This window comes from Tachysurus fulvidraco, chromosome 1 (assembly GCF_022655615.1).
Source record: "Tachysurus fulvidraco isolate hzauxx_2018 chromosome 1, HZAU_PFXX_2.0, whole genome shotgun sequence".
Classification (NCBI taxonomy): Eukaryota; Metazoa; Chordata; class Actinopteri; order Siluriformes; family Bagridae; genus Tachysurus; species Tachysurus fulvidraco.
The window spans coordinates 30,773,216-30,794,727 of NC_062518.1; the positions used below are offsets into that span (position 1 = coordinate 30,773,216).

Below are 21,512 nucleotides of genomic sequence, written 5' to 3' on the forward strand. Positions count from 1 at the left end.
TATAAACAGGAAGTGTATAGTGGTTGTCATTGGCTGGACTGGAACCCAAAGCTGTTCCATTCTCCCTAGATAAGTGCCCTGTTTAGGGAGTGAAATAATGGGTTATGCACCATATCTAGTGCATTACATATCCACATGAATAACATTTAGGACTTACCCAGGCTGACTAATCATTATTTAGACACGTTTATCCAGCATTTAGTAAGTAAACCGGCCAAATTGTATAAAGGTTGTGTTTGTATGTGTTCTGAAGCAGGTTACAGAATAACAATAAAAGTGGGAGAAGTTTTAGTTCTAGTGCAAAGCAGAAATATCTAGAAAACAGGAATAACACCCAGTAGTGACTTGTTCACATGTTCAGTTTGTGTGTACAGTTTGTTAGAAAGCGTCAGGAATGAATGAAGAAAACTTGCGTGTGTGTGAGAAGCTGGTGCCTGTTTCCTACATGAGGCAGGGTGTGCAGGCTCGGCGCAGTCATGAGCTACTCATCAGGACTCTGCTACAGCAGGTAAACATCTCACAAGCCTGTGCTGAACAATATCCTGCACATTTATTACACACCACTAATATATACTGCTGCTGTCAGGTCGAAAAGTCTCAGAGCACTATTGTGTGTGCTTTTGTCTAATTCAACACAACAAATATTCCAAATGATATGTGATATTATTAACCATAACTGTTGGGATCTTTGACATGTTTGCGTCAAGTCAAGAAGCTTTTATTGTAATTTCATCTATATATTGTTGTTGCACAGTGTAACGCAGTGAAATGAGACAAGGTTTCTCCAGGACCCTGGTGTTACATAGTACAAAGACAGCGCTATAAGGACTTAGTACTGTAAGCTAGTCTTAGATACATAAAGTGCATCTGTGCAACCTGGTGTAAACAGTGCAGGACAAAAGACAGAAAGACAAAAAATACAAGACGTCACACCAAAGACAATACACACAAGACAATACACAAAAACAGCGGTGTATGTTCAAACAATATTGTGTGTGCAGAAATACTGGAATGAACACATTACATGACCTTGAGTTTCCTAATATTCGGATTGTTCACCCCTTTTTGTTTTGCTTATATAACAGTATGCACTCGAGCTGGCATGGAATCCACAAGTTTGTGCAAATCCTTATGATCCACATTAGATCAAAGACATCAGAGTGTCTCGTCTGATCACATGCTCCAATAGAAGAGATTAGACATTAGGAAATTTTGACTTTGAAATTTTGTACCAAGGAGATAACATGGTCGATATCTTCTGTTTAACTTCAAACTGGGACCTAGAAATAAAATAATTAGACCTAAAATTTCAAAATTCAGAAATCTTTTGTTTTTTAAAAAGAAATGCTAGATTTTAAGTGTGGTTTTAGGCTTTTGGACAATGATGTCACTACAATTTCTGTCTTCTGTGATGCATGTTTTTCATATGTGACTGTCAGTGTTATGAAATTTTGTGAGACATTATTGAGTATATATTGTCAAATTGGAAGACAGGCACATATATATAGTGCTTCATTCAAGTATTCAAGTTCTGTAAATGTAAATGTTAGAACAAAAAGATTTAGAGCTTTTTATTTTATCATAAACCCACTAGGGCATTACAGACCACTTCCAAATCAAAAATGCAAGCTTCCTGTCTGCCCTTAAGTATGTGTTCATGTGTAATACTTTGCCTCACTCACTCACTCACTCACTCATTTTCTACCGCTTATCCGAACTACCTCGGGTCACGGGGAGCCTGTGCCTATCTCAGGCATCATCGGGCATCAAGGCAGGATACACCCTGGACGGAGTGCCAACCCATCACAGGGCATTTTGCCTCACATCAGCCTTATTATGCAATCGATAAAACATCATGATATAATGCATCGCTTATCCCTAATAGTTTGATTGTTGAGCTATTGATAGGTTTAGATTTTAGGCCTTTCATTTTACACCATGTTCATCTGTCATCTGATTTTTTCCTGTCTTACCAGGGCAAGTGTCCAGAGGAGGGATGGAGTGAAAGCACCATAGAGCTTTTTCTGAATGAGCTCGCTGTTATGGACAGCAATAATTTCTTAGGAAACTGTGGAGTTGGAGAGAGAGAGGGTCGAGTTGCCTCTGACTTGGTGGCCCGAAGACATTACAGGTTACTGATAATATTTGTTTTGATTACGTTGTTAGAAGTAGTGGCCTGGTGAGCTACGGCACAGCTCTGGGTAAAATGAGAGGGAATTTAAATATTACTTGCTGCATTAGTAGTTTGTAAGGTTTATAGCAAACCCATGCATTTGATGATAAATCTAAGAGCTTTGTCTTTTCAATTGCCTTGTGTAACATTGAATAGAATCTATAATATAACTCATAAATGATGAGCTACATATTAAAGAATAACATCACACCTGAGTGCTCATTTCACAAATATTACATTGTGACTGACAATTAATTGTCATACGAATTGTTTTTTACACTTTTGTAACATAAGCAAAACAGTAGGAAAAAATTCACATACACATTAAGAAGAGCCAACAAATATCAGCCTTAAACATTAGATTAAATAAAAGTTCTGTCTATCTTGTATATTTTTAAAAAATTGCAAAGGCAAAATTTTTTAAATAATAGATACCGCAATTAATTCTTGCCAGTTGATTGTATGAGAATGATTTGTTTTGAAACGTTTATAAAATTATTTAATGTATGCAGCAGGGGTTGGGGGGGCATTTTGGCTTTGCACTTTATGCAAGGGGCAAACACTTGCATATTCTTCCTGCGCTTTGGGGTTTTTCTTCTTAGTATTCCGGTTTCTTTACCCAGTCAAAAGACATGCGTTGAAGGCTTATTCGCATCTCTACATTTTCTGTATTGTGTAGAGTTTGTGGTTTGTGAAGGGTTGGCACCTGTGTGGGTGTCCCCCGCCTTCTGCCTCGAGTCCCGTGGGATAGGCTACAGGCTCCCTGTGACTCTGCGTAGGATAAGTGCTACAAAACAGCTCTGGGATGGGTATATATACTTGTTTAAATGTTACCTGTTATCTTTGCGAAACAAGATTTTCAAGGATAAAGACATGATGAGTGCTATGAAGGGAGCAAATATATTTTCTAAAGTTGCTCATTTACACGTAAGGCAGTGGTTGTGAGAGACAAAAACAATGAAATAAATTTCTGTCTGCTGAGGATTTTGCTTAACCACAGATTAAGCTAAGATATGTTATAGACATGATGATATATACGGTATTTACCAAACAATATATAACAAATACATAAGTGAAAAATGCAAAACCAGAATCTTGCCTAAAATATATACAACCTTTTACAGTAATACTCAAGCAGTTTACAGGACAATAGCAATAATCATGAAATGATAACTGTGTTAGTGTGTTCCACAACAAAGAATACAGTAGTTACAGATACTTCATAGATCAAGCTTCATAGATCCTCAACCAAGGATAATTAATAAAATGTTGTTGTAACCATTTTTTGTTTATATATCACTGAATGCTCTGTTTGAATACATGTAACATTTGAGATGTATAAAAATGTTGCAGAATAATGCAAAGCGCCTTCATGTTCGGTTCTCTATTTTAGACTGATCCACGGCATCGGCCGCTCTGGTGACATCGCTGCCGTTCAGCCGAAGGCCGCTGGATCCAGTCTCCTCAACAAGATCACCAATTCAGTAGTGCTGGATGTTCTCAGATTTAGCGGTGAATGTCACAGGATTGCTTAAACCCATGGAGAAATAGCTTTCTTGTGTTAATAAAGGTATTGGATGGAGCTGTTTTCTTCACCCAGGTGTAAGAAGTGTGTCGTCCTGTTTTGTGGTGCCCATGGCAACTGGAATGAGCTTGACCCTGTGTTTCCTGACACTTCGACACAGGAGGCCATCGGCACGCTATATTCTTTGGCCACGCATTGACCAGAAGTCCTGTTTCAAATCCATGGTCACTGCAGGTATGACACCGACATCTACAATATGACATTACAAAATAATTCAGCTTATTCATTAAAGAAAACGCGATCAGACACTATAGTCAGTGTTATTGTTTACCTGCAGGAAGACAACTTGAGTTATATTTCGAAATGTTTTGTTGTTTTTTTGGTTGATATTGTGCACAGAACAGAACGTCACTGCATGGTCAACACCGTTCAGTTGTGGTGGAGAGATAAACACACAAGCAGTGTGTTTATTTTATGTTAAATAACTTATGAAAGATATTTACTGTCCGGTCTGAATTTGAGCAGGGTTTGAGCCGGTGGTCATTGAAAATATTCTGGAAGGAGATGAGTTGCGGACAGACCTGGAGGCTGTGGAGAAGAAGATTGAAGAGCTGGGAGCTGAGAATATCCTCTGTGTCCATTCCACCACTTCCTGTTTTGCTCCTCGTGTCCCTGACAGGCAGGTCAACTGGCCAGTTAGGCCCTTTCTCAGACCTCAGAACTTTAAAGCTATTTAACCGGAAAAAACATCCCATGGTATCAAAAGAAGTGGCATAAGTAATTAAATGTTTTGCATATAGTTATAGAGTTATAAACTATATTTAAGGTTACCAACCAGGAATAGTGTAGGCTTTAACATGCTTCCTCTGAGGTACGTGAACTCATGCATTTTTATGGGGTGGCGTAACTGTCAGAGGAAATTGCTATTTGTTCACGTCTGCATATAATTGGTATCATTGTCATTAATGGGGGGAGATTACGCCACTTCTACCTCCCTCAGTCCATCTCCAATTGGTTGTGAATGTTCTGTGTTCAATGCTAAATATGACAGATGCTGTGACATCATTGTGAATTGTGATCTCAGCATGACATGGAAATTCCTGATACAACTTTTCTGTAGCACCACTCAGAAGCAATATATGTAAGTTCTAAGAGAAAACTCTTTTGCCTCTTATTGTACAGGTTGGAAGAGCTCGCTGTTATGTGTGCCAAATATAGCATCCCTCATATAGTCAACAATGCCTATGGAGTGCAGTCATCTAAATGCATGCACCTCATACAGCAGGTAAAGTACACATGCTTTTCTGTCTGTAGCATTTTGTTGTTGACTTTGCTTAGTGTTCAGACATGTCAGCTAATCAAGTGCATTTACAGGGTGCACGAGTGGGCAGAATTGATGCCTTTGTTCAAAGCTTGGACAAAAATTTCATGGTTCCTGTTGGAGGTGCCATAATTGCAGGCTTTGATGAAGACTTCATTAAAGAGATCAGTAAAATGTATCCTGGTTAGTGTGTGAATCACTTACAGTTTATGTCTCTGAATGTGTTTTTGAATTACAGACTCAATTTGAACAATTTACTTTATTTGCTGTTTATTTGACTCAACGTTCAGAATACCACTTCTGAGGTCTTGGTTGTTAGACTTGAGATAATATTTCTCTCAGCATGTTTTTTTTTAATACCATCTGCACCATTTCCACACTCCTACTGCAGTGAGAATACCAAATGCTGTAATATTGATTGTGCACTCCGTTCAGGACAGGTTTTTACTATGTTGAGTTCTCTATATCTCTTACAATTCCTAGTAGACTCATTTTAACTGACAGAGGTCCTTTTCTAACAAAACAGATAGCACAAATATTTTATGAATATGAAAAATAATTTATCCTGATTTATTGCCCTCCAACAGGTCGTGCATCAGCTTCCCCATCTCTGGATGTGCTTATCACTCTGCTCAGCCTCGGGGCCAGTGGTTATAAGAAACTCTTGGCTGAGAGAAAGGTACAACGCCAACACAGTGCAATAATACATTCAATGCCCAATATGATGGAATGTTTCTTCCTCTGCAGCACCTGCTAACATTAACAAAAGTGAAAAGAGAGCCAGCTGGAAATATTGATTGAGGGGGAGCTGAGGCTTTTACAAACAAAAAGGCTGGGGTAGTTGTTTTAGTGCACCTGCATGTACTGAAGCTCATGTGGATAAATTGCCATGTCACAAAGGAGTAGCTGCAATAATTCTTCTCTTGGCTTAAAAAAGTAACAACGGAACATTATATTACCTTCATATGATACAGAGCATGCTGTATTTACATATGTACATTTATCTCTATCTGGATAGGAGAAAACAATCAAAAACCAACAAACCCAAAGAAAAAATCAACATGATGAGCAAACAATATACAGTGTGTATAAAGATTAGTTTATGTATAAAGTATTGTCCATAATACAGTTGGTATTCTGCTCAAATGTATAATAAGTACCTTAAGTATTTTAAACCATAAAGATGTCTGTGCATGTTCTTCTTTTAGTAGAATTAGGACTGCGATTGTTAAGAACAGTTTACACTCAAGTCTTCATTACTGAACATTTTATCTCCATTTAATATCAAACTTACTGTAAGTTTGATGCCTTGTACTCAGAAATTACTCTGATACTCCTACTCAAATTGCTTATAAGTTCATAAATGAACAAAAATACATTTTCTGACTATATAGTATGCAGTTATATCCAGTGCCATGCAGATGAGGATTAGAGCCATTTCGATTGCATCAGACATCTGAAATATTTGTGTATGTCTGGAAAGCTGCATCCTGACAATGCCCATTGTTAAAATGAATCTACAAATAAAATTAAATTGAATAGAATTATGTGATTAAGGTTGCAAAAGCCAATATAATTTTTATGGCAGATGTAACATGCACATTCTAGACACTGAGCAAAATTTTCATTTGTGGAGTTTTCGTTAGCAAACTGAAAGTAAAATTAAAGCCATAACATTAAATACACTGACAGGTGAAGTGAATAACATTGATGATTTTGTTAAAGTAGCATGTGCAAATGGGTGGGATATTTAAGACAGGAAGTAAACAGTCAGTTTTTGAAGTGGATGTGTTGGAAGCAGGAAAAATTGGAATGTGTTAGGATCTGATTGACTTTGACAGGACAAAATGTAGAGTGGTTTATACCTACAAAAGTGCTAATAGAAACTCTATGAATCCTGTAAAATTGTGTATTTCTGAATAACAAGCATGAAAGTGACTAGATTTGTTTTTGTTTAGTAAATTTTAAAAATAAATGATCATTTTGCTTTCTAAAGGTCTTGCTCATTCATCATGAAACATAATGTAAATGTCAGTTCTCATTTGGAAGGTTGTGAAATCTAAATAACCAGTGTGGTTTGTTTATGACTGCAGTACTACATACATGCTAGAAAAATACATTTGAATTATAATTACCAGCATCTTCAAGACAAAAACAAACAGGAAAAAAAATGAAACATTCCATTGTTTACTACATGCACACAGGACTTATTATCATGTGCTGCTGCATCAGCTATTCATAGTTCACAGCTGCCATTAAAGCATTAGGTTACCTAATGGGATGATAATAAAGGCATGTAGAGAAAGACAGAAAGATAAAAAGGAGAGGGAGGGAGAAAGGGGCAGAAGGACAGCAGGAGTGAGGAATAGAGAAGCAGATGGAGGGAGTAGGCCAGCAGATGGAAAATTGCAACATGAGCAGTAAACAGTATGTGCAGCAAGAAAAGGCTGATCATTGTGTGGCTATTTATAACTGTGTCTTTACACTGCCTGAAGGAGCTGTACACCCACCTGGCTCAAGAGCTGAAGACACTGGCTGATAGACATGGGGAGAGACTGCTGCACACACCACATAATCCCATATCACTGGGTAAGACACACTCGTTTATTCATCAGCAAAACACTTGCACACACTGCTTCAGTTATTTCCTTATGAAAGTTATTGTAGGTCAGTAAAATTAGTGAGCTGAGAATAAATCAATGTTTGTGGTTTTGTCATTTTCTCCTCCTCAGCTATGTCCCTGGATGGACTTCAGGCTAACTGTGATAAAGCCGTTACCCAGCTGGGCTCTATGCTCTTCACCAGACAGGTGTCGGGAGCCAGGTGAGCTTTTTCTGCTAACTTGGCAGTCCTGACCAATAGCTGCAGAATATTTTAATACCCATTATAGTCAGACTTTTATCTCAAATGGAGTACTACTTTATTACACACCATGTTCCTATATTATCCTAAATATTCAGTTGTATTTATCCCTAAATTTGCTGTTCTTTCTAAGAACTCTTGATTTCAATATTCATGATTGAACCTCCTCATTTATCTCAAGCCATTAACTTTCCATTTTTTTTAATTAAATCTGTTCAGTTTAACATACTGTATATGTATTATATAATAGTATATCTGCAGTGAAACTAATAGAAAAAGGTATGCACTTATATAGGTGAGCAATGTCAACAGGTCCTGGGAGATTTAAGGGGTATTTTCCAAAGGTTCCACATTTTCCTATAGTAAGAGCCAATTTCAGATCAATGTGAATAATCTGAATAATTGAATAATTGTGTACTAATGTGAGGATTAATTTAGTATTAATGAGAGGATTTAGTGTTGTTGCCAAGTTTTATAATTGCAAGTGGAAACATGGCCTAACACACTTTTACTGGCCACTTTTCACATGCAGTCCACAATTTTTTTCTATTGATATTCGCTGCAACAAATTAGTCCATATTTGCATAAAGTTTAACTTTTATCCACTTTGTCATGTCTCTGGACACATCCACAGCTAGTGGCCAATGGTTACTGTTGCTCATGTTGCCATAAATCTTCAGATCTCATTGAACACTCTCTGGTCATGTCGTTGCCGCAAGTTGCTGTATGTTTGTATGAAGAGTATTAAGAGTAAACTGTTAGAATTTTATGGTACAATAACTGGTCTTGCATTCAGTATTATTTTCTTTTATCAATATTATCATATGAAAAGTACTTTAACACAGTTCCTTTTGTAGAATGATTTCCCAACCACATTTTAACCTTCTTTTAAAAGAGTGGCAGATCTTTTGTAGATTCTAAAATTGTTCCTGTTTGAATTTCCTCCCTGTTGTTTCAGGGTTGTGCCACTGGGAGCTGAACAGACTGTGAGCGGACACACATTTTGTGGCTTCATGTCACATTCGGATGCCTACCCATGCCCATACCTTAATGCTGCTTCTGCTGTTGGCATCACCAAAAAAGATGTGTCACTCTCCATAAAAAGGCTGGACAAATGCCTTAAGGGTCTTAAGAAAGACACAAAGGGAGAGAAGTGCGAGTCAGTGTCCTCACCTTCAAGTCCTGATGACCAAACAGTTCCTTAAACCGAATACAGCTTTAAAAAAATCTGAGAGATCTGTCTGATTGCAAGTCTCCTCTGGACAAAGTTCAATAAAAAGCCAGTTGTTTCCTGTTATGTTTTAAAACTGGAAAGTAGCTTTAAAAAGTGTTGCATGCTGAGTTTTTTAGTTGCAGGTCTCCTCTATCAGGCCAAAATATTTGGTCCAGAATTTGAATGAAGACGTTTATTAATAAATCTATTTCATTTCATCCCTTTAATGAGTCAGCATAGTTTTTACAGAAGCTATTAAATGGGGGTGTCTGCAAGGGTTAAAAAAATATCATATTACTATACAAGACCTTCTTATGATATGCAATATGTTTAAGGATATGCATCGTGGAAAGGTACACATTTGCTTCAATTGGAACTAAACCAATTGCGACCACAACTGCAGTTGAAGAAGGATATACAGTAAGAAAGGAGCTAGCAGTGAAATGTATGCTTCATCCCTACGTTGTGGATCAGTAACACTGGATATAAAACAGTGTGCTACTGCCAAGGATATGAACCCATTTAGAATACAAATGGGGAGCCCACAGGGAAACACAAGAGAGGTTATGAAACCTATACCTGATTATATTGAAAACTTGAATAGAAGCCAGAGGAACTGAAATCACCTTTACTAATCCACTTACACTGTGTACGAGTGCATGTGCTCTGTGCCTCAGGAGCGGAGGTTTAGCAGTAGACATTTAGGCAGTTATTTTATATTCTTAAAATTTAAATAAAAAAGGAGAATTCAAGTATGTTGAGAATGGCATAGTATTTAATTTGTGGTACATGTGGTACTTTTATTTTTGTTCCAGCAAATGCCATTTTGCTTAACTTTCCAAAACATAGGTTATAATAATTGGATTTGAATTTCAATATGATAAGTAGGGACTGTTTTATTGCACTAAAATTGACTTGCTTAAGTCATGAATTATCTGGTAACCAGCAAGTGATAATTGCTCATCCATACCATTTACCTGCATTGCACATACACTTGTTGCATTTTGCATGTTGTTGCATTGCATTATACAGTGGCGAGGACAGTCCAGTGCACACGCACACACATTCACACCTACAGGCAACAAGTCCAAATATTATCTTTTAATTATACTTGGGAAGAGACCAGAGTACTCAGAGAAAACATTCACAGGGAGAACATGTTATATGCCACACTAACAGTAACCTGAGCTCAGGATCAGGCCCTTTTGAGCTGTGAGGCATCAATTCAACCACTGTGCCATTGTGTCACCACAAACGTACTAATTCTTTTCTTCTTTACTGACCTACAGGAATTTATGTACAGCTACTGTAGGTTACTGGAACAACTGATGCCTAGCAACTTTGGTTTGTCTCTCTAAAATCTCTTTAACAAAATGATTCCCTTTCAGAGGCTACCATGCAAAACTGCTTACATAGAACCCTTAAGTATCCAATGAACCATTTTGGAAAGTGTAATCTTAATTATGCAGTAACTACAGGGTGTCCTAAAAATTAAGAACCAGTGGGATTTGAACTACACTGAACAAAATTATAAATGCAACACTTTTGTTTTTGCCCTATTTTTCATGAGCTTAACTAAAAAATCTAAGGCTTTTCTATGTACACAAAAGGCCTATTTCTCTCAAATATTGTTCACAAATCTGCCTAAATCTGTGTTAGTGAGCACTCCTCCTTTGCCGAGTTAATCCATCCCCCTCACAGGTGTGGCATATGAAGATGCTGATTAGACAGCATGATTATTGCACAGTTGTGCCTTAGGCTGGTCACAATAAAAGGTTTTTATCACACAGCACAATGCCACAGATTTCGCAAGTTTTGAGTGAGCGTGCAATTGGCATGCTGACTGCAGGAATGTCCACCAGAGCTGTTGCCCGTGAAATGAATGTTCCTTTCTATACCAAAAGCCATCTCCAAAGGCATTTTAGAGATTTTGTTGATTGTGGCCTGTGGAATGTTGGTCCACTCCTCTTCAATGGCTGTGCGAAGTTGCTGGATATTTGCAGGCACTGGAACATGCTGTCGTATAGGTTGATACACATGTCTGGTGAGTATGCTGGCCATGCAAGAACTGGGATGTTTTCAGCTTCCAGGAATTGTGTACAGATCCTTGCAATATGGGGCTGTGCATTATCATGCTGCAAAATGAGGTGATGGTCGTGGATAAATAGCACAACAATGGGCCTCAGGATCTTGTCACGGTATCTCTGTGAATTCAAAAAGCCATCAATAAAATGCACCTGTGTTCGTTGTCCAAAACATACCTGCCCATACCATAACCCCACCACCACCATGGGCCACTCGATCCACAATGTAGAAAAACCACTTGATGCTATAAAGGCTGTCTGCCATCTTCCCTGTACAGGGAAAACCGGGATTCATCCATGAAGAGAATGCCTCTCCAAAGTGCCAGATGCCACCGAAAGTGAGCATTTGCCCACTCAAGTCGGTTAGGAGGACGAACTGCTGTCAGGTCGAGACCCCGATGATTATGACGAGCATGCAGATGAGCTTCCCTGAGACGGTTTCCCTGACAGTTTGTGCAGAAATTCTTTGGTTATGCAAACCGACTGTTGCAGCAGCTGTCCGGGTGGCTGGTCTCAGACAATCTTGAAGGTGAAGATGCTGGATCTGGACGTCCTGGACTGGTCTGGTTACACATGGTCTGCGGTTGTGAGGCCGGTTAGATGTACTGCCAAATTCTCTGAAATGTCTTTTTTAGATGGCTTATGGTAGAGAATTGAACATTCAATTCACGGGCAACAGCTCTGGTGGACATTCTTGCGGTCAACATGCCAATTGCACGCTCCGTCAAAACTTGCGAAATCTGTGGCATTGTGCTGTGTGATAAAACCTGCACATTTTAGAGTGGCCTTTTATTGTGACCAGCCTAAGGCACAACTGTGCAATAATCATGCTGTCTAATCAGTATCTTCATATGCCACACCTGTGAGGGGGATGGATTAAGTCGGCAAAGGACAAGTGCTCACTAACACAGATTTAGGCAGATTTGTGAACAATGTTTGAGAGAAATAGGCCTTTTGTGTACATAGAAAAAATATCAGCTCATGAAAATTGGTCAGTATATATACACAGAATTTTGTATTCATTATATATTTACCTATTTTGGTCCCTGACTAGGTGTTAAGCCTTGGCATGCTCACTGCCCTGGCCAAGGTTTGATTCCCAGCCAGTGGTTTTTGGTTTTATTTGTTGGTTCAGTTGAGGGGATGTGCAGCGTCTGTTTCTAGCAACAAAGTGTTGAGTCAGCCTGTTCCCAGCACTGGATAAAGGAATTTATGTTAAGCGCAGCAACACTGCCGTTAATAATTCATGGAAGATGATCTGAAACCATCTCTTTTGCTTAATCCCCTTTCTCTTCTTTGTTCCAGTTTTTACTTTAAATATATATTTTTCCTTCTGACTTATCTTTTCTGCTGCAGTGCCAGAAGTGTTTCTCTCTCTCTCTCTCTCTCTCTCTCTCTCTCTCTCTCTCTCTCTCTCTCTCTCTCGCTCTCGCTCTCGCTCTGGCTCACACATGCTCTCGCTCTCTCTCTCTGTGCTGAGTCAACAGTTTATTCGTTTGCACTCTATTTGTACACATTATTATTTCCCTTCTCACTCTTTGTATAGTCTGCTGCTGACTTTGCACTATAGCATTTTGTACAGAGTGGCTAATAGCCGGACATAAACTACTGCTTGATGATTATGGAACATTGATCAGTCTCACTGCAGTGCTCAAGTCCTATGATAGCACCAGTGCTGATTTCAGTGTGGAAACTGTTTAAAAAAATGTTCCTATTAATTACTGTTTTACGTTTATTAATTGCAATTTATTAGTGGTCACAACTTGTGGGTCAAATCATCAGTGCTCTGACAGTAAAATCGTCTCTCTCCAAGGTGCTGAACTGCAGTACATTACATTCTCAGCTTACATGTGAATCCTCTGTTCTTTCAGAAAAACCAGCGAGACTGTGTTAAGAGATTTAGTTTACCAAAGCCTAAATTTGGAGTGTGTATCAAAACTGAATAAAATGTGTATTTTTAGCATTCTTGGTTGACTTGTTCTGATGCACTGCAACACAATGATCATATAATTGCTGAAGGTTAGAGTGAACATCATAATGAACTCTTTCTTTCTGTCTGTCTGTCTGTCTGTCTGTCTGTCTATGTCAGATAATCATGATATATATGAGGCTTTTGTTGGCCCCAGTTCCCATTTTACAAACACGTACTGTTTATTGTTTATTAATACAAACCCCCATTCATTTTGTGTGTTGCTTTGCTTTATTTAGATAGGTTCATTACATATACCTAGGCTATCCACACACTAATAACTCAGTATCTCAGGAGATGTAACTAGTCAAGTCAAGTCAAGTCACTTATTGTCACGTCATCATTGTATAGTGTGTGCTTTCCATCCCCACACTGAATATCGTGGAGATAAAGTGAATAAACTAAACTTTCTGACTAAAATAAATGAGCAACCATGTTGCTGGGGTGGTGCAGTCAACTATGTGTTGAACTGAAAGCCAACAAATGTCTAGAATATCTTTTTACATTGTAGCTTTTAAGATTTCCCTTCACTGGAACTAAAGGGCCCAAACCTGTCCCAAACTGTGGCTGCACGACCACAAAAGCCCCACAGATATGCTTCAAAATCTAATGGATACCTTTCTTCTAGAAGATTGAAGGTTATTATAACAGCAAAGGGATGACCAACATTAGTTATTATGATTGTGATGGTTAATACTTTTGGCCATATGTACCATTCGTTTGTATCTTTTAAGTAGACAGGTGCAAAGCTTTAACAGGTGATTACAGTTCAGTTATCTACCTACATGTTTAACAATATTTTTTACCAGTTATGTACTTAATCTATATAGATTATAAATTAATAATCTATAATCTATAGATTATGGATTGAGTGCGAGCGTTTCATGTTAGCTGTAGTCTCCAGCACTGGGTGCGTTGATCAGTAATAAAGCAATGAGAGAGAGAGAGAGAGAGAGAGAGAGAGAGAGAGAGAGAGAGAGAGAGAGAGAGAGAGAGAGAGAGAGAGAGAGAGAGATGCAGCTGATTCGCTGATGTCAGTAGCTTTGGTTCACTGCTGCATTCTCGTGGTGCAGGGCGGACCGCTCTCAGCCTCCTCACCTCAGCTCCATCCGCTCTCTCACTCACTCACTCACTCACTCACTCACTCACTCACACATGCAAACTGCCCCGACAACATCAACATGCTGGCCGTTATTAAACGTTACGCTGTGATACTGCTCACTGTGCTGCTGTGCTTAGTGTCGTCGGGCCACACGGGCAAAAAGCCAGTGAAGTGCCCTTCATCCTGCAGCTGCTCCAAGGAGTCCATCATCTGCGTCGGCTCTTCATTTGTGCCACGGACCACACCGGGCGATGTCAACTCACTGTAAGTGTTCCCATTTATCGCAAAATAAATCCGTTTTCCACGTGCGATCTGATCTGCTAGATAAATTATAAAGCAGTTACTAGCCTATCTGTGTGATGTATGTGTTGCCATTACGAAGAAGAACGCAGCGTACAGCATAATGTATTTTGGGAGACTAAAAGAAATAATCACAGGTAGCCGTGATCTGTACTTTCTCCATGCTGCAAGTGGATAAGATATTTAAACGCCGTTATTCATCATGTATGTCAATTTTCACATGTCCCTCATGAGTATGTGCCTACGTTTTTCAGGAGCATTGTGAATGGGACCTTCTTTGAGGTCAGGGAGGCCGTGTTTGCACACATGCCATCTCTCCAGCTGCTGTAAGTGCAACACCTCAATGTTCAACCACTGCTCATTAACATTTTTAGAATAGGATGTGAAAACCTGTGTTAAGATTCCTAAATGCATGCTAAATGTGTAATTTGAATATCAAAGAAAATAAGGTATACTTTTCAAAATAATCATCCACTTAGACCATAGATATGTTTGATGGATCTGTATCCGATTACATTTTAAAAGCATTGCTTTTATTCCGTATCTTTAGTATTAATTTTTTTCTCATATATATTGTATCATTATCAAACATATATCTCGTATATTGTGTTTAAATGAATGAATGTACAATAAAATAGAATGAAATAAGGAAGTCATAACAAGGAAGGGAAGGTTAATAACTTGCATTAAACCTGTAGACTTGGGTTCCAGTTGAATTATCAGCATAACTGTACCTTTCTCACGTGAAAAATTGATATTGTCTGTCTGTGACATATGGAGGACAAGGCTATTGTTGACTTTATCTACTGGAGACATGATGCCAGCTTTGACTTACTGTGTAAAGGATAAAAATAGATCTGAATCTGTGTTAATATCAGATTCTGCATTGGCTAGGAAAACTATTTACTTTTATACCATTGTATTCAATAAACATTTTATTAGAGCAAAATAAAATTCTGGTTGGTTTAACTCAAAGATTTATGTATTTGCTGTGTACAATGTATTTATAACTGACTGTAAGATTATGATGCAGTGCTTTATGTTCTTTATGCTCTCTATTGGTTTCTACAGATTACTTAATTCAAATGCTCTTACCACAATTAAAGATGATGCATTCTCTGGCCTACCACACCTTGAATATTTGTAAGTGAAATTACTTTTGTGTCAGTAAATATCTATACCACAATGGAAACATCCCTGGTTAGCTTGCATTAATAAATTGCCTTTTTTTTTGTTATGTACGTTCATCCTCCTCTTCCCTTCTAGTATAATGATATATCTCCTGTGAGATTAATGGTTTAAACAGGCACAGTATCATATTACTTCTAAAGTACTTGTTTTTTAAGAAAAGTGTTTTGCTTATACGTGCTTTCTTTTCCTTTTTGTGCAATCCAAATTTATACTGTACAATCTGTCTATATCTTTAATCTTATAGGTTTATTGAAAACAATAAAATTGAGACTACATCAAAATATTCCTTTAGAGGACTCAGGGACCTGACTCATCTGTAAGTTTATATTATTACTCATCTTATTTTCCTACTTACACCCTTATGAAACTGATTCAGATGCTGTCTGTAACCCCCACAGGTCTTTGGCGAACAACAATCTTAAAGCCTTGCCAAGAGATCTCTTCAGTGATCTGGACTCGCTAATAGAGCTGTGAGCTTAGTGTTGAAATTCATTCTGTGTGTGTGCCTGTATATATTTATTCTTTTTTTTAGTCTCAAACATTCTATTTGCCTTCTCAGAATCTGCTTTCTAACTGTCTTTTTCAACAGAGACCTGAGAGGCAATGCATTCGAGTGTGACTGCCGTGCAAAATGGCTGATGACGTGGCTGAAGAACACCAACGCCTCAGTGTCAGATATCCTGTGTGTTGGCCCAGAGGAGATGAAGGGCAAGAGGCTCAATGACATGACAAGCCTCCATGACGAGTGCATCTCCACAGGTTCTGTGTATTGTAACAATAGATAAATTGATAGCTTTTTCATACAAAAAATTTTGGCAGGATTACAAGTGAGCAGTTGAAGGTTTAGGGCCATCCTTGAGGGCACAAATGTGGCACTGTAGCCATGCACATATGCCAACCCAAAGCCTGATGACTTAAACACTGATCCACATTCACATCACAACAGATGCAATTTGATTGATGTAAATGTTCTAATATACTACCCACTGCAAACCCCATTTTGAACTAACATCTACTATCCTGTGCTATAACTTTGTTTATACAGATTTCATTCCACTTCAATCTGTGACCACTGAGTCTCTTTCCGTGGACACGTTTTCCCACAAGAATGACGTGTATGTGACCATTGCTGCCCCTAATATAGAGAGCTGCATGGTGCTTCAGTGGGACCACATCGAGATGAACTTCAGGAGTTATGACAACATTACTGGTAACATTACAACATTAAAACAAGTAATATAGAACATTTTTGAGTAGGGGTTATGCCAACAACCTCTAACTACAGTTTATAGTATTTTTCACGCAGTCTTAGCCTGGGGGTCTGTCATATTCTGTAATTTCCCAAGAGCACAAATATTTAAAAAAACAAAATTTATATTAGCGTAACTTGACATTCTAAATCTGGCTGCATCTCAATGCCTCCATTTGTTAAAGTACACTGCAGAACCAAAAACATGTAACAGACTGAAGAAATGTTCACCCTGAATGCATTCTCTATCAATATTTATAATCAATAAAGAGCATGGCAGGCCTTGTAAATTAGGGATGCTGAAATTATAAGCATGTGATGTGTTTATATATTTCTATTATGATTTTTGAAGTATGTCATCTGCAGTGATGCACAAGTTTATTTTATGATTTAATTAAAAAGGTAGACTGTTTGCACTTTGGCTAAGGCTTTCCTACATTACCTACATAATAAACTGCAAATCAAATGACTGCTGTGGTTTTAAGGGGCGGAATTAGCTCCTGCTTTCTCTCTACATAAAGCAACAAGTGCAGCAGCAGAGCTATGGTTCTTAGGTCTGTCCAGCTCTCTCACAACCTGTCTGTACACTCTACTCAAACAGATCAGATTCAAAAATCTCAACTATGTTACTAACTCTGCCATCAAATCTCAGCCTACTAGCCAATTGAGTGCTTAGCACAATTGGGTTATGCAGCTGCATTGCATTCTCATACTTATAGTCCAATATTATCCGCACTTTTTACATTGGATTTCTCATTGACACTGAACAATGATGAAACAGTGAGTGAGAAAAGAAGCCTTTTCTCATTTTGGGAACTAACAGCAAAAGCTGACTGTATTTGACTTATGTATTTGATAATTTTTCTTTTATTAAAAGCTTTTGTATTTGAGCTAGCAGTGTGAAATTAATGTATCTTATACTGCAACTAGCAACAGAATCTCAAAAAAATCACAGATTTGTGAATATAAATATAATTAACATACATCAGGGTTTGCCTTTCCTTTAAGAACTATACAATGTTTGCAAATTATTGAAGCTTCTCTTAATGACCAAACTTTATTTCTTTTTTAATCCTCAGGTCAGTCCATTGTTGGCTGCAAGTCAGTGATCATCCAGAACCTGGTGTTTATGATTGTTGCCCAGCTGTTTGGTGGCTCTCACATCTATAAGTTCGATGAAGACCAAAGCAAATTCACCAAGTTTCAGGATATTGAAGTCTCCAAGATCTCCAAGCCCAATGACATAGAGACCTTCCAAATTGGTGATGAATGGTTCTTTATCATTGCTGATAGCTCTAAGGCTGGTCTTTCAACCCTTTATAAGTGGAATGGCAAAGGTTTCTACTCCTATCAATCGCTGCACGAGTGGTTCCGTGATACTGATGCAGAGTTTGTAAACCTGGATGGCAAGGCTCACCTCATTCTGGCCAGTCGTTCCCAAGTTCCAGTCATCTACCAGTGGAGCAAAAGTGCACAGAAGTTTGTGTTACAGGGTGAAATTCCGAACATGGAGGATGTGGTCGCTGTCAAAGCATTCTGGAATAAAGAGGACCTGTATCTGGCTATGACACGATATATTGGGGACTCCAAAGTCCTACACTGGACTGCCAAACATTTCTCTGAGGTTCAAGCCCTTCCTTCAAGGGGTTCCATGATCCTTCAGCCATTTTCCTTTAAAGATCGTTATTATCTAGCTTTAGGTAGTGACTACACATTCTCACAGGTCTACATGTGGAACGCAGAAGACAAGGTTTTTGAGCGTTTTAAGGAGGTCTACATTCAGGCCCCGCGCTCATTTACTGTGGTCTCTACATACCGCAGGGACTTCATCTTTGCTTCCAGCTTCAAGGGGAGTACTCAGATATTTGAACATATCATTATTGATCTGAGCCTTTGAGGTCTTGTAGACAACTTGTAAAAAATGTTGAATGGAAGCATTTCAGCATATTACAATGTCTTCCATTTAAAATGGGATATCTTCCATGAAAGGGTTCAAAACAATGGCTGTGAGTTCGAAATAAGTTGTAGTTTGTGATTTTATCAGGTATGTAATGTAAATTCATGTGCATGGTAATACATGCCTTTGTATGAGTTTTCTTTTTTCAGGTTCTTTGCAATTCAGCGTTTAGTCATTTTTGTACATCTTTAGCAGAGATGTTTTTTCACCCAGATGAAAAAAATAAGAATATTCATGGGGTAGATAGCTCTAAGCAGAGCTGCTAGTTTGCAGTCAAGTCATTTGCATTTGCATCACTAACATGCCATCTCCAGCCATTGTGCTGTGGCACCTGCATGATACTGTTGCAAAGATGATTTCAATCCAGGCATGCTGAAAAATACAGATATTAAAAGAAATACAGGTGACAAAGTCTATAATATTAAATATCCCAGTATCTCTCATACTTGTTCCTTAATTTATATATTCTTGCACACATTATTTTGCTAAATATAAAACCTGATTATTATTAAAATATAAAATATACTAAAAATATATAAAACCTGATTATTATTATTCCTGATTATTATTAAATTATTCAAAACCAATTACATAACGTATTACATTCTAAATGCTGAAAAGTATATGTAAATGTACAGTCGGCTAAAACTTAAATTTGGTTTGTTGCATCATAAATTTAATCTTATTTTGCAAACTTTGAGTTACAGATGAAATTCAATTTACTTTGTAAACCAAAACAGAAAAACACATAGAAATAGATGTGACTTTTATGCAGTGAATAAAACTAAATTTCTGTTCCATTTATCATTACATTTCAACATTGGCCAGTAGCCTTCAACGCATCAGTATTCTCCCAGCATGTTGTCATAATCTAATTTGGATGGTTATTGAAATGACTCGTAAAAAAAGTACAGTTAGTTTAAGACGGATGCTGAAGAAAAAGAGAGAAGATCTAGGGCAGCAGATAATAACCACTGATAAACACCCTTAAAACCCTTAGGTATATTATAGGCATTTAGGTAAACTTAAAACTTTTTTGTTTTGATTTGGCTGGAACCTAAAAATAAAATCCATATTTTAAAACAAAACAAAACAAAACAAAACAAATTTATTGTATTATGTCTTCAGTTTAACACTAATTTAATTGGTCACTAAGTCTCATTAACAACAGTTCTGACTGTAGTTATTTCAAAAGAACTGGGAATGTCTGATACCATTAGTGCTCGCCTTCCTCAAGACTTTTGAATGTTTTTTCCACTTACAAAAACATTATTGCTCACAATATGATATCTATTGCGAATGTCATCTCCAAACTTTTAATTAAATAATTTTGAAACAATTTTAATTAAACATAAAATAAAAGAACACCAACAATATTACAGGGAAATATTAAAAGCACAAAGTTTTATCATGCATTTACTTTCTTCTTGTATATTTCTTGTCATATTATTCTTGTATTTGGATTTTAATTGATCGGTGTTGAGTACGTCTGTTGTTTAATTTTGAGTTCTTAATGTTATGATACTGAATGTCAAACCTAATCAGAAAATGAGTGTTTCAAATCAAAATCATTTTAGATGCCTACAAAAGTAGATTTAAACACTGACAACCCTTAAAATATTTGCATATTGTAAAAGCATGCTTTTCAGGACTGATTGTACAACACATTCAATTTTCTGATGCAAAAACTACAAAAAAAAAAAAAAAAAAGATACTTTCTGATATCAAGTAGAAACTTTCCTAGTTTCATAGTTCCACAGAATAAAGATGCTACATTTATTTTTTAAAAAGTATATGTTATACGTTTTTCCATGCCATTTATTTTTATGCTAATTCCTGGAACATAGCTTTTGTGTTGAATGTTATGTACATTTTTGAATACTATTAAAAAATCAAATAAATGCTGATGAGTACAATTTATTTTTGGATGACCTCTATGGAGGAAAAACAACAAGGCATTTCATTCAGTAATACAGTCACACTACAGTCACACAGTGCTGGTATGAAAAGAATGTGTGTCATGTATTTACTCATAATGATGAGTATAATACATCTTTTTGATTTTATTAATGCAGTCATCCACACAACAGAATTGACTTTAGCTCGAACATTTATGGTTAATCATAATGTACTTAAAAACTGTAATGTATAAAAAATCAAAATATATGTAAATATGCATTTCAGTACCTTAACTCATTCAAAACTGAATGCATATCTCTAGAGATTCGGGTTCACAAATTCAGAACAGGTTCCTAAATTCAGAATACATAATGCTGTTAAAATGAGTTACAGCATCAATAAAGATAGCGAATCTGTTTAAGGAGCTGCTATGCAAACCCAAGCCATGATACTTTTGCACAAGCTTTTTTTTTTTTAATTATGCAGGCTCCTGGTTTTGGAGTTCCATGAACAGTCTGTGAATGTAGTTCACCCCAATAGTTCACAACCACTGCTGTTTGTAACTCGTTGTTATTGGTGTTCCACAATGTTAACCATCATGTCAAAAGTTTGAGATCTAGCAATTCATTTAGAACATTTTTAATCAATGTTTTTACAGTTTTTACAA

General features: G+C 37.4%; 2 protein-coding genes across 2 annotated transcripts; both read left to right on the top strand.

Annotated features, from left to right (window-relative positions):
* Nucleotides 1-26: 26 nt before the first annotated feature.
* Nucleotides 27-9,312, top strand: sepsecs (Sep (O-phosphoserine) tRNA:Sec (selenocysteine) tRNA synthase). The gene is made up of 12 exons (XM_027169000.2): nt 27-201; nt 375-508; nt 1,977-2,131; nt 3,567-3,685; nt 3,774-3,932; nt 4,224-4,377; nt 4,881-4,983; nt 5,073-5,202; nt 5,607-5,698; nt 7,515-7,608; nt 7,752-7,842; nt 8,840-9,312. The coding sequence occupies exons 2-12, from the start codon at nt 395-397 to the stop codon at nt 9,084-9,086; spliced, it is 1,458 nt and encodes a 485-aa protein (XP_027024801.1). The 5' UTR covers nt 27-201; nt 375-394; the 3' UTR covers nt 9,087-9,312.
* A 4,852-nt stretch (nt 9,313-14,164) lies between these two features.
* lgi2a (leucine-rich repeat LGI family, member 2a) lies at nt 14,165-20,658 on the top strand. Its single transcript, XM_027169137.2, has 8 exons — nt 14,165-14,513; nt 14,804-14,875; nt 15,621-15,692; nt 15,985-16,056; nt 16,139-16,210; nt 16,330-16,499; nt 16,786-16,950; nt 18,069-20,658. Exons 1-8 carry the CDS (start codon nt 14,179-14,181, stop codon nt 18,884-18,886), a joined length of 1,776 nt encoding a protein of 591 aa, XP_027024938.2. The 5' UTR covers nt 14,165-14,178; the 3' UTR covers nt 18,887-20,658.
* Nucleotides 20,659-21,512: the final 854 nt, after the last annotated feature.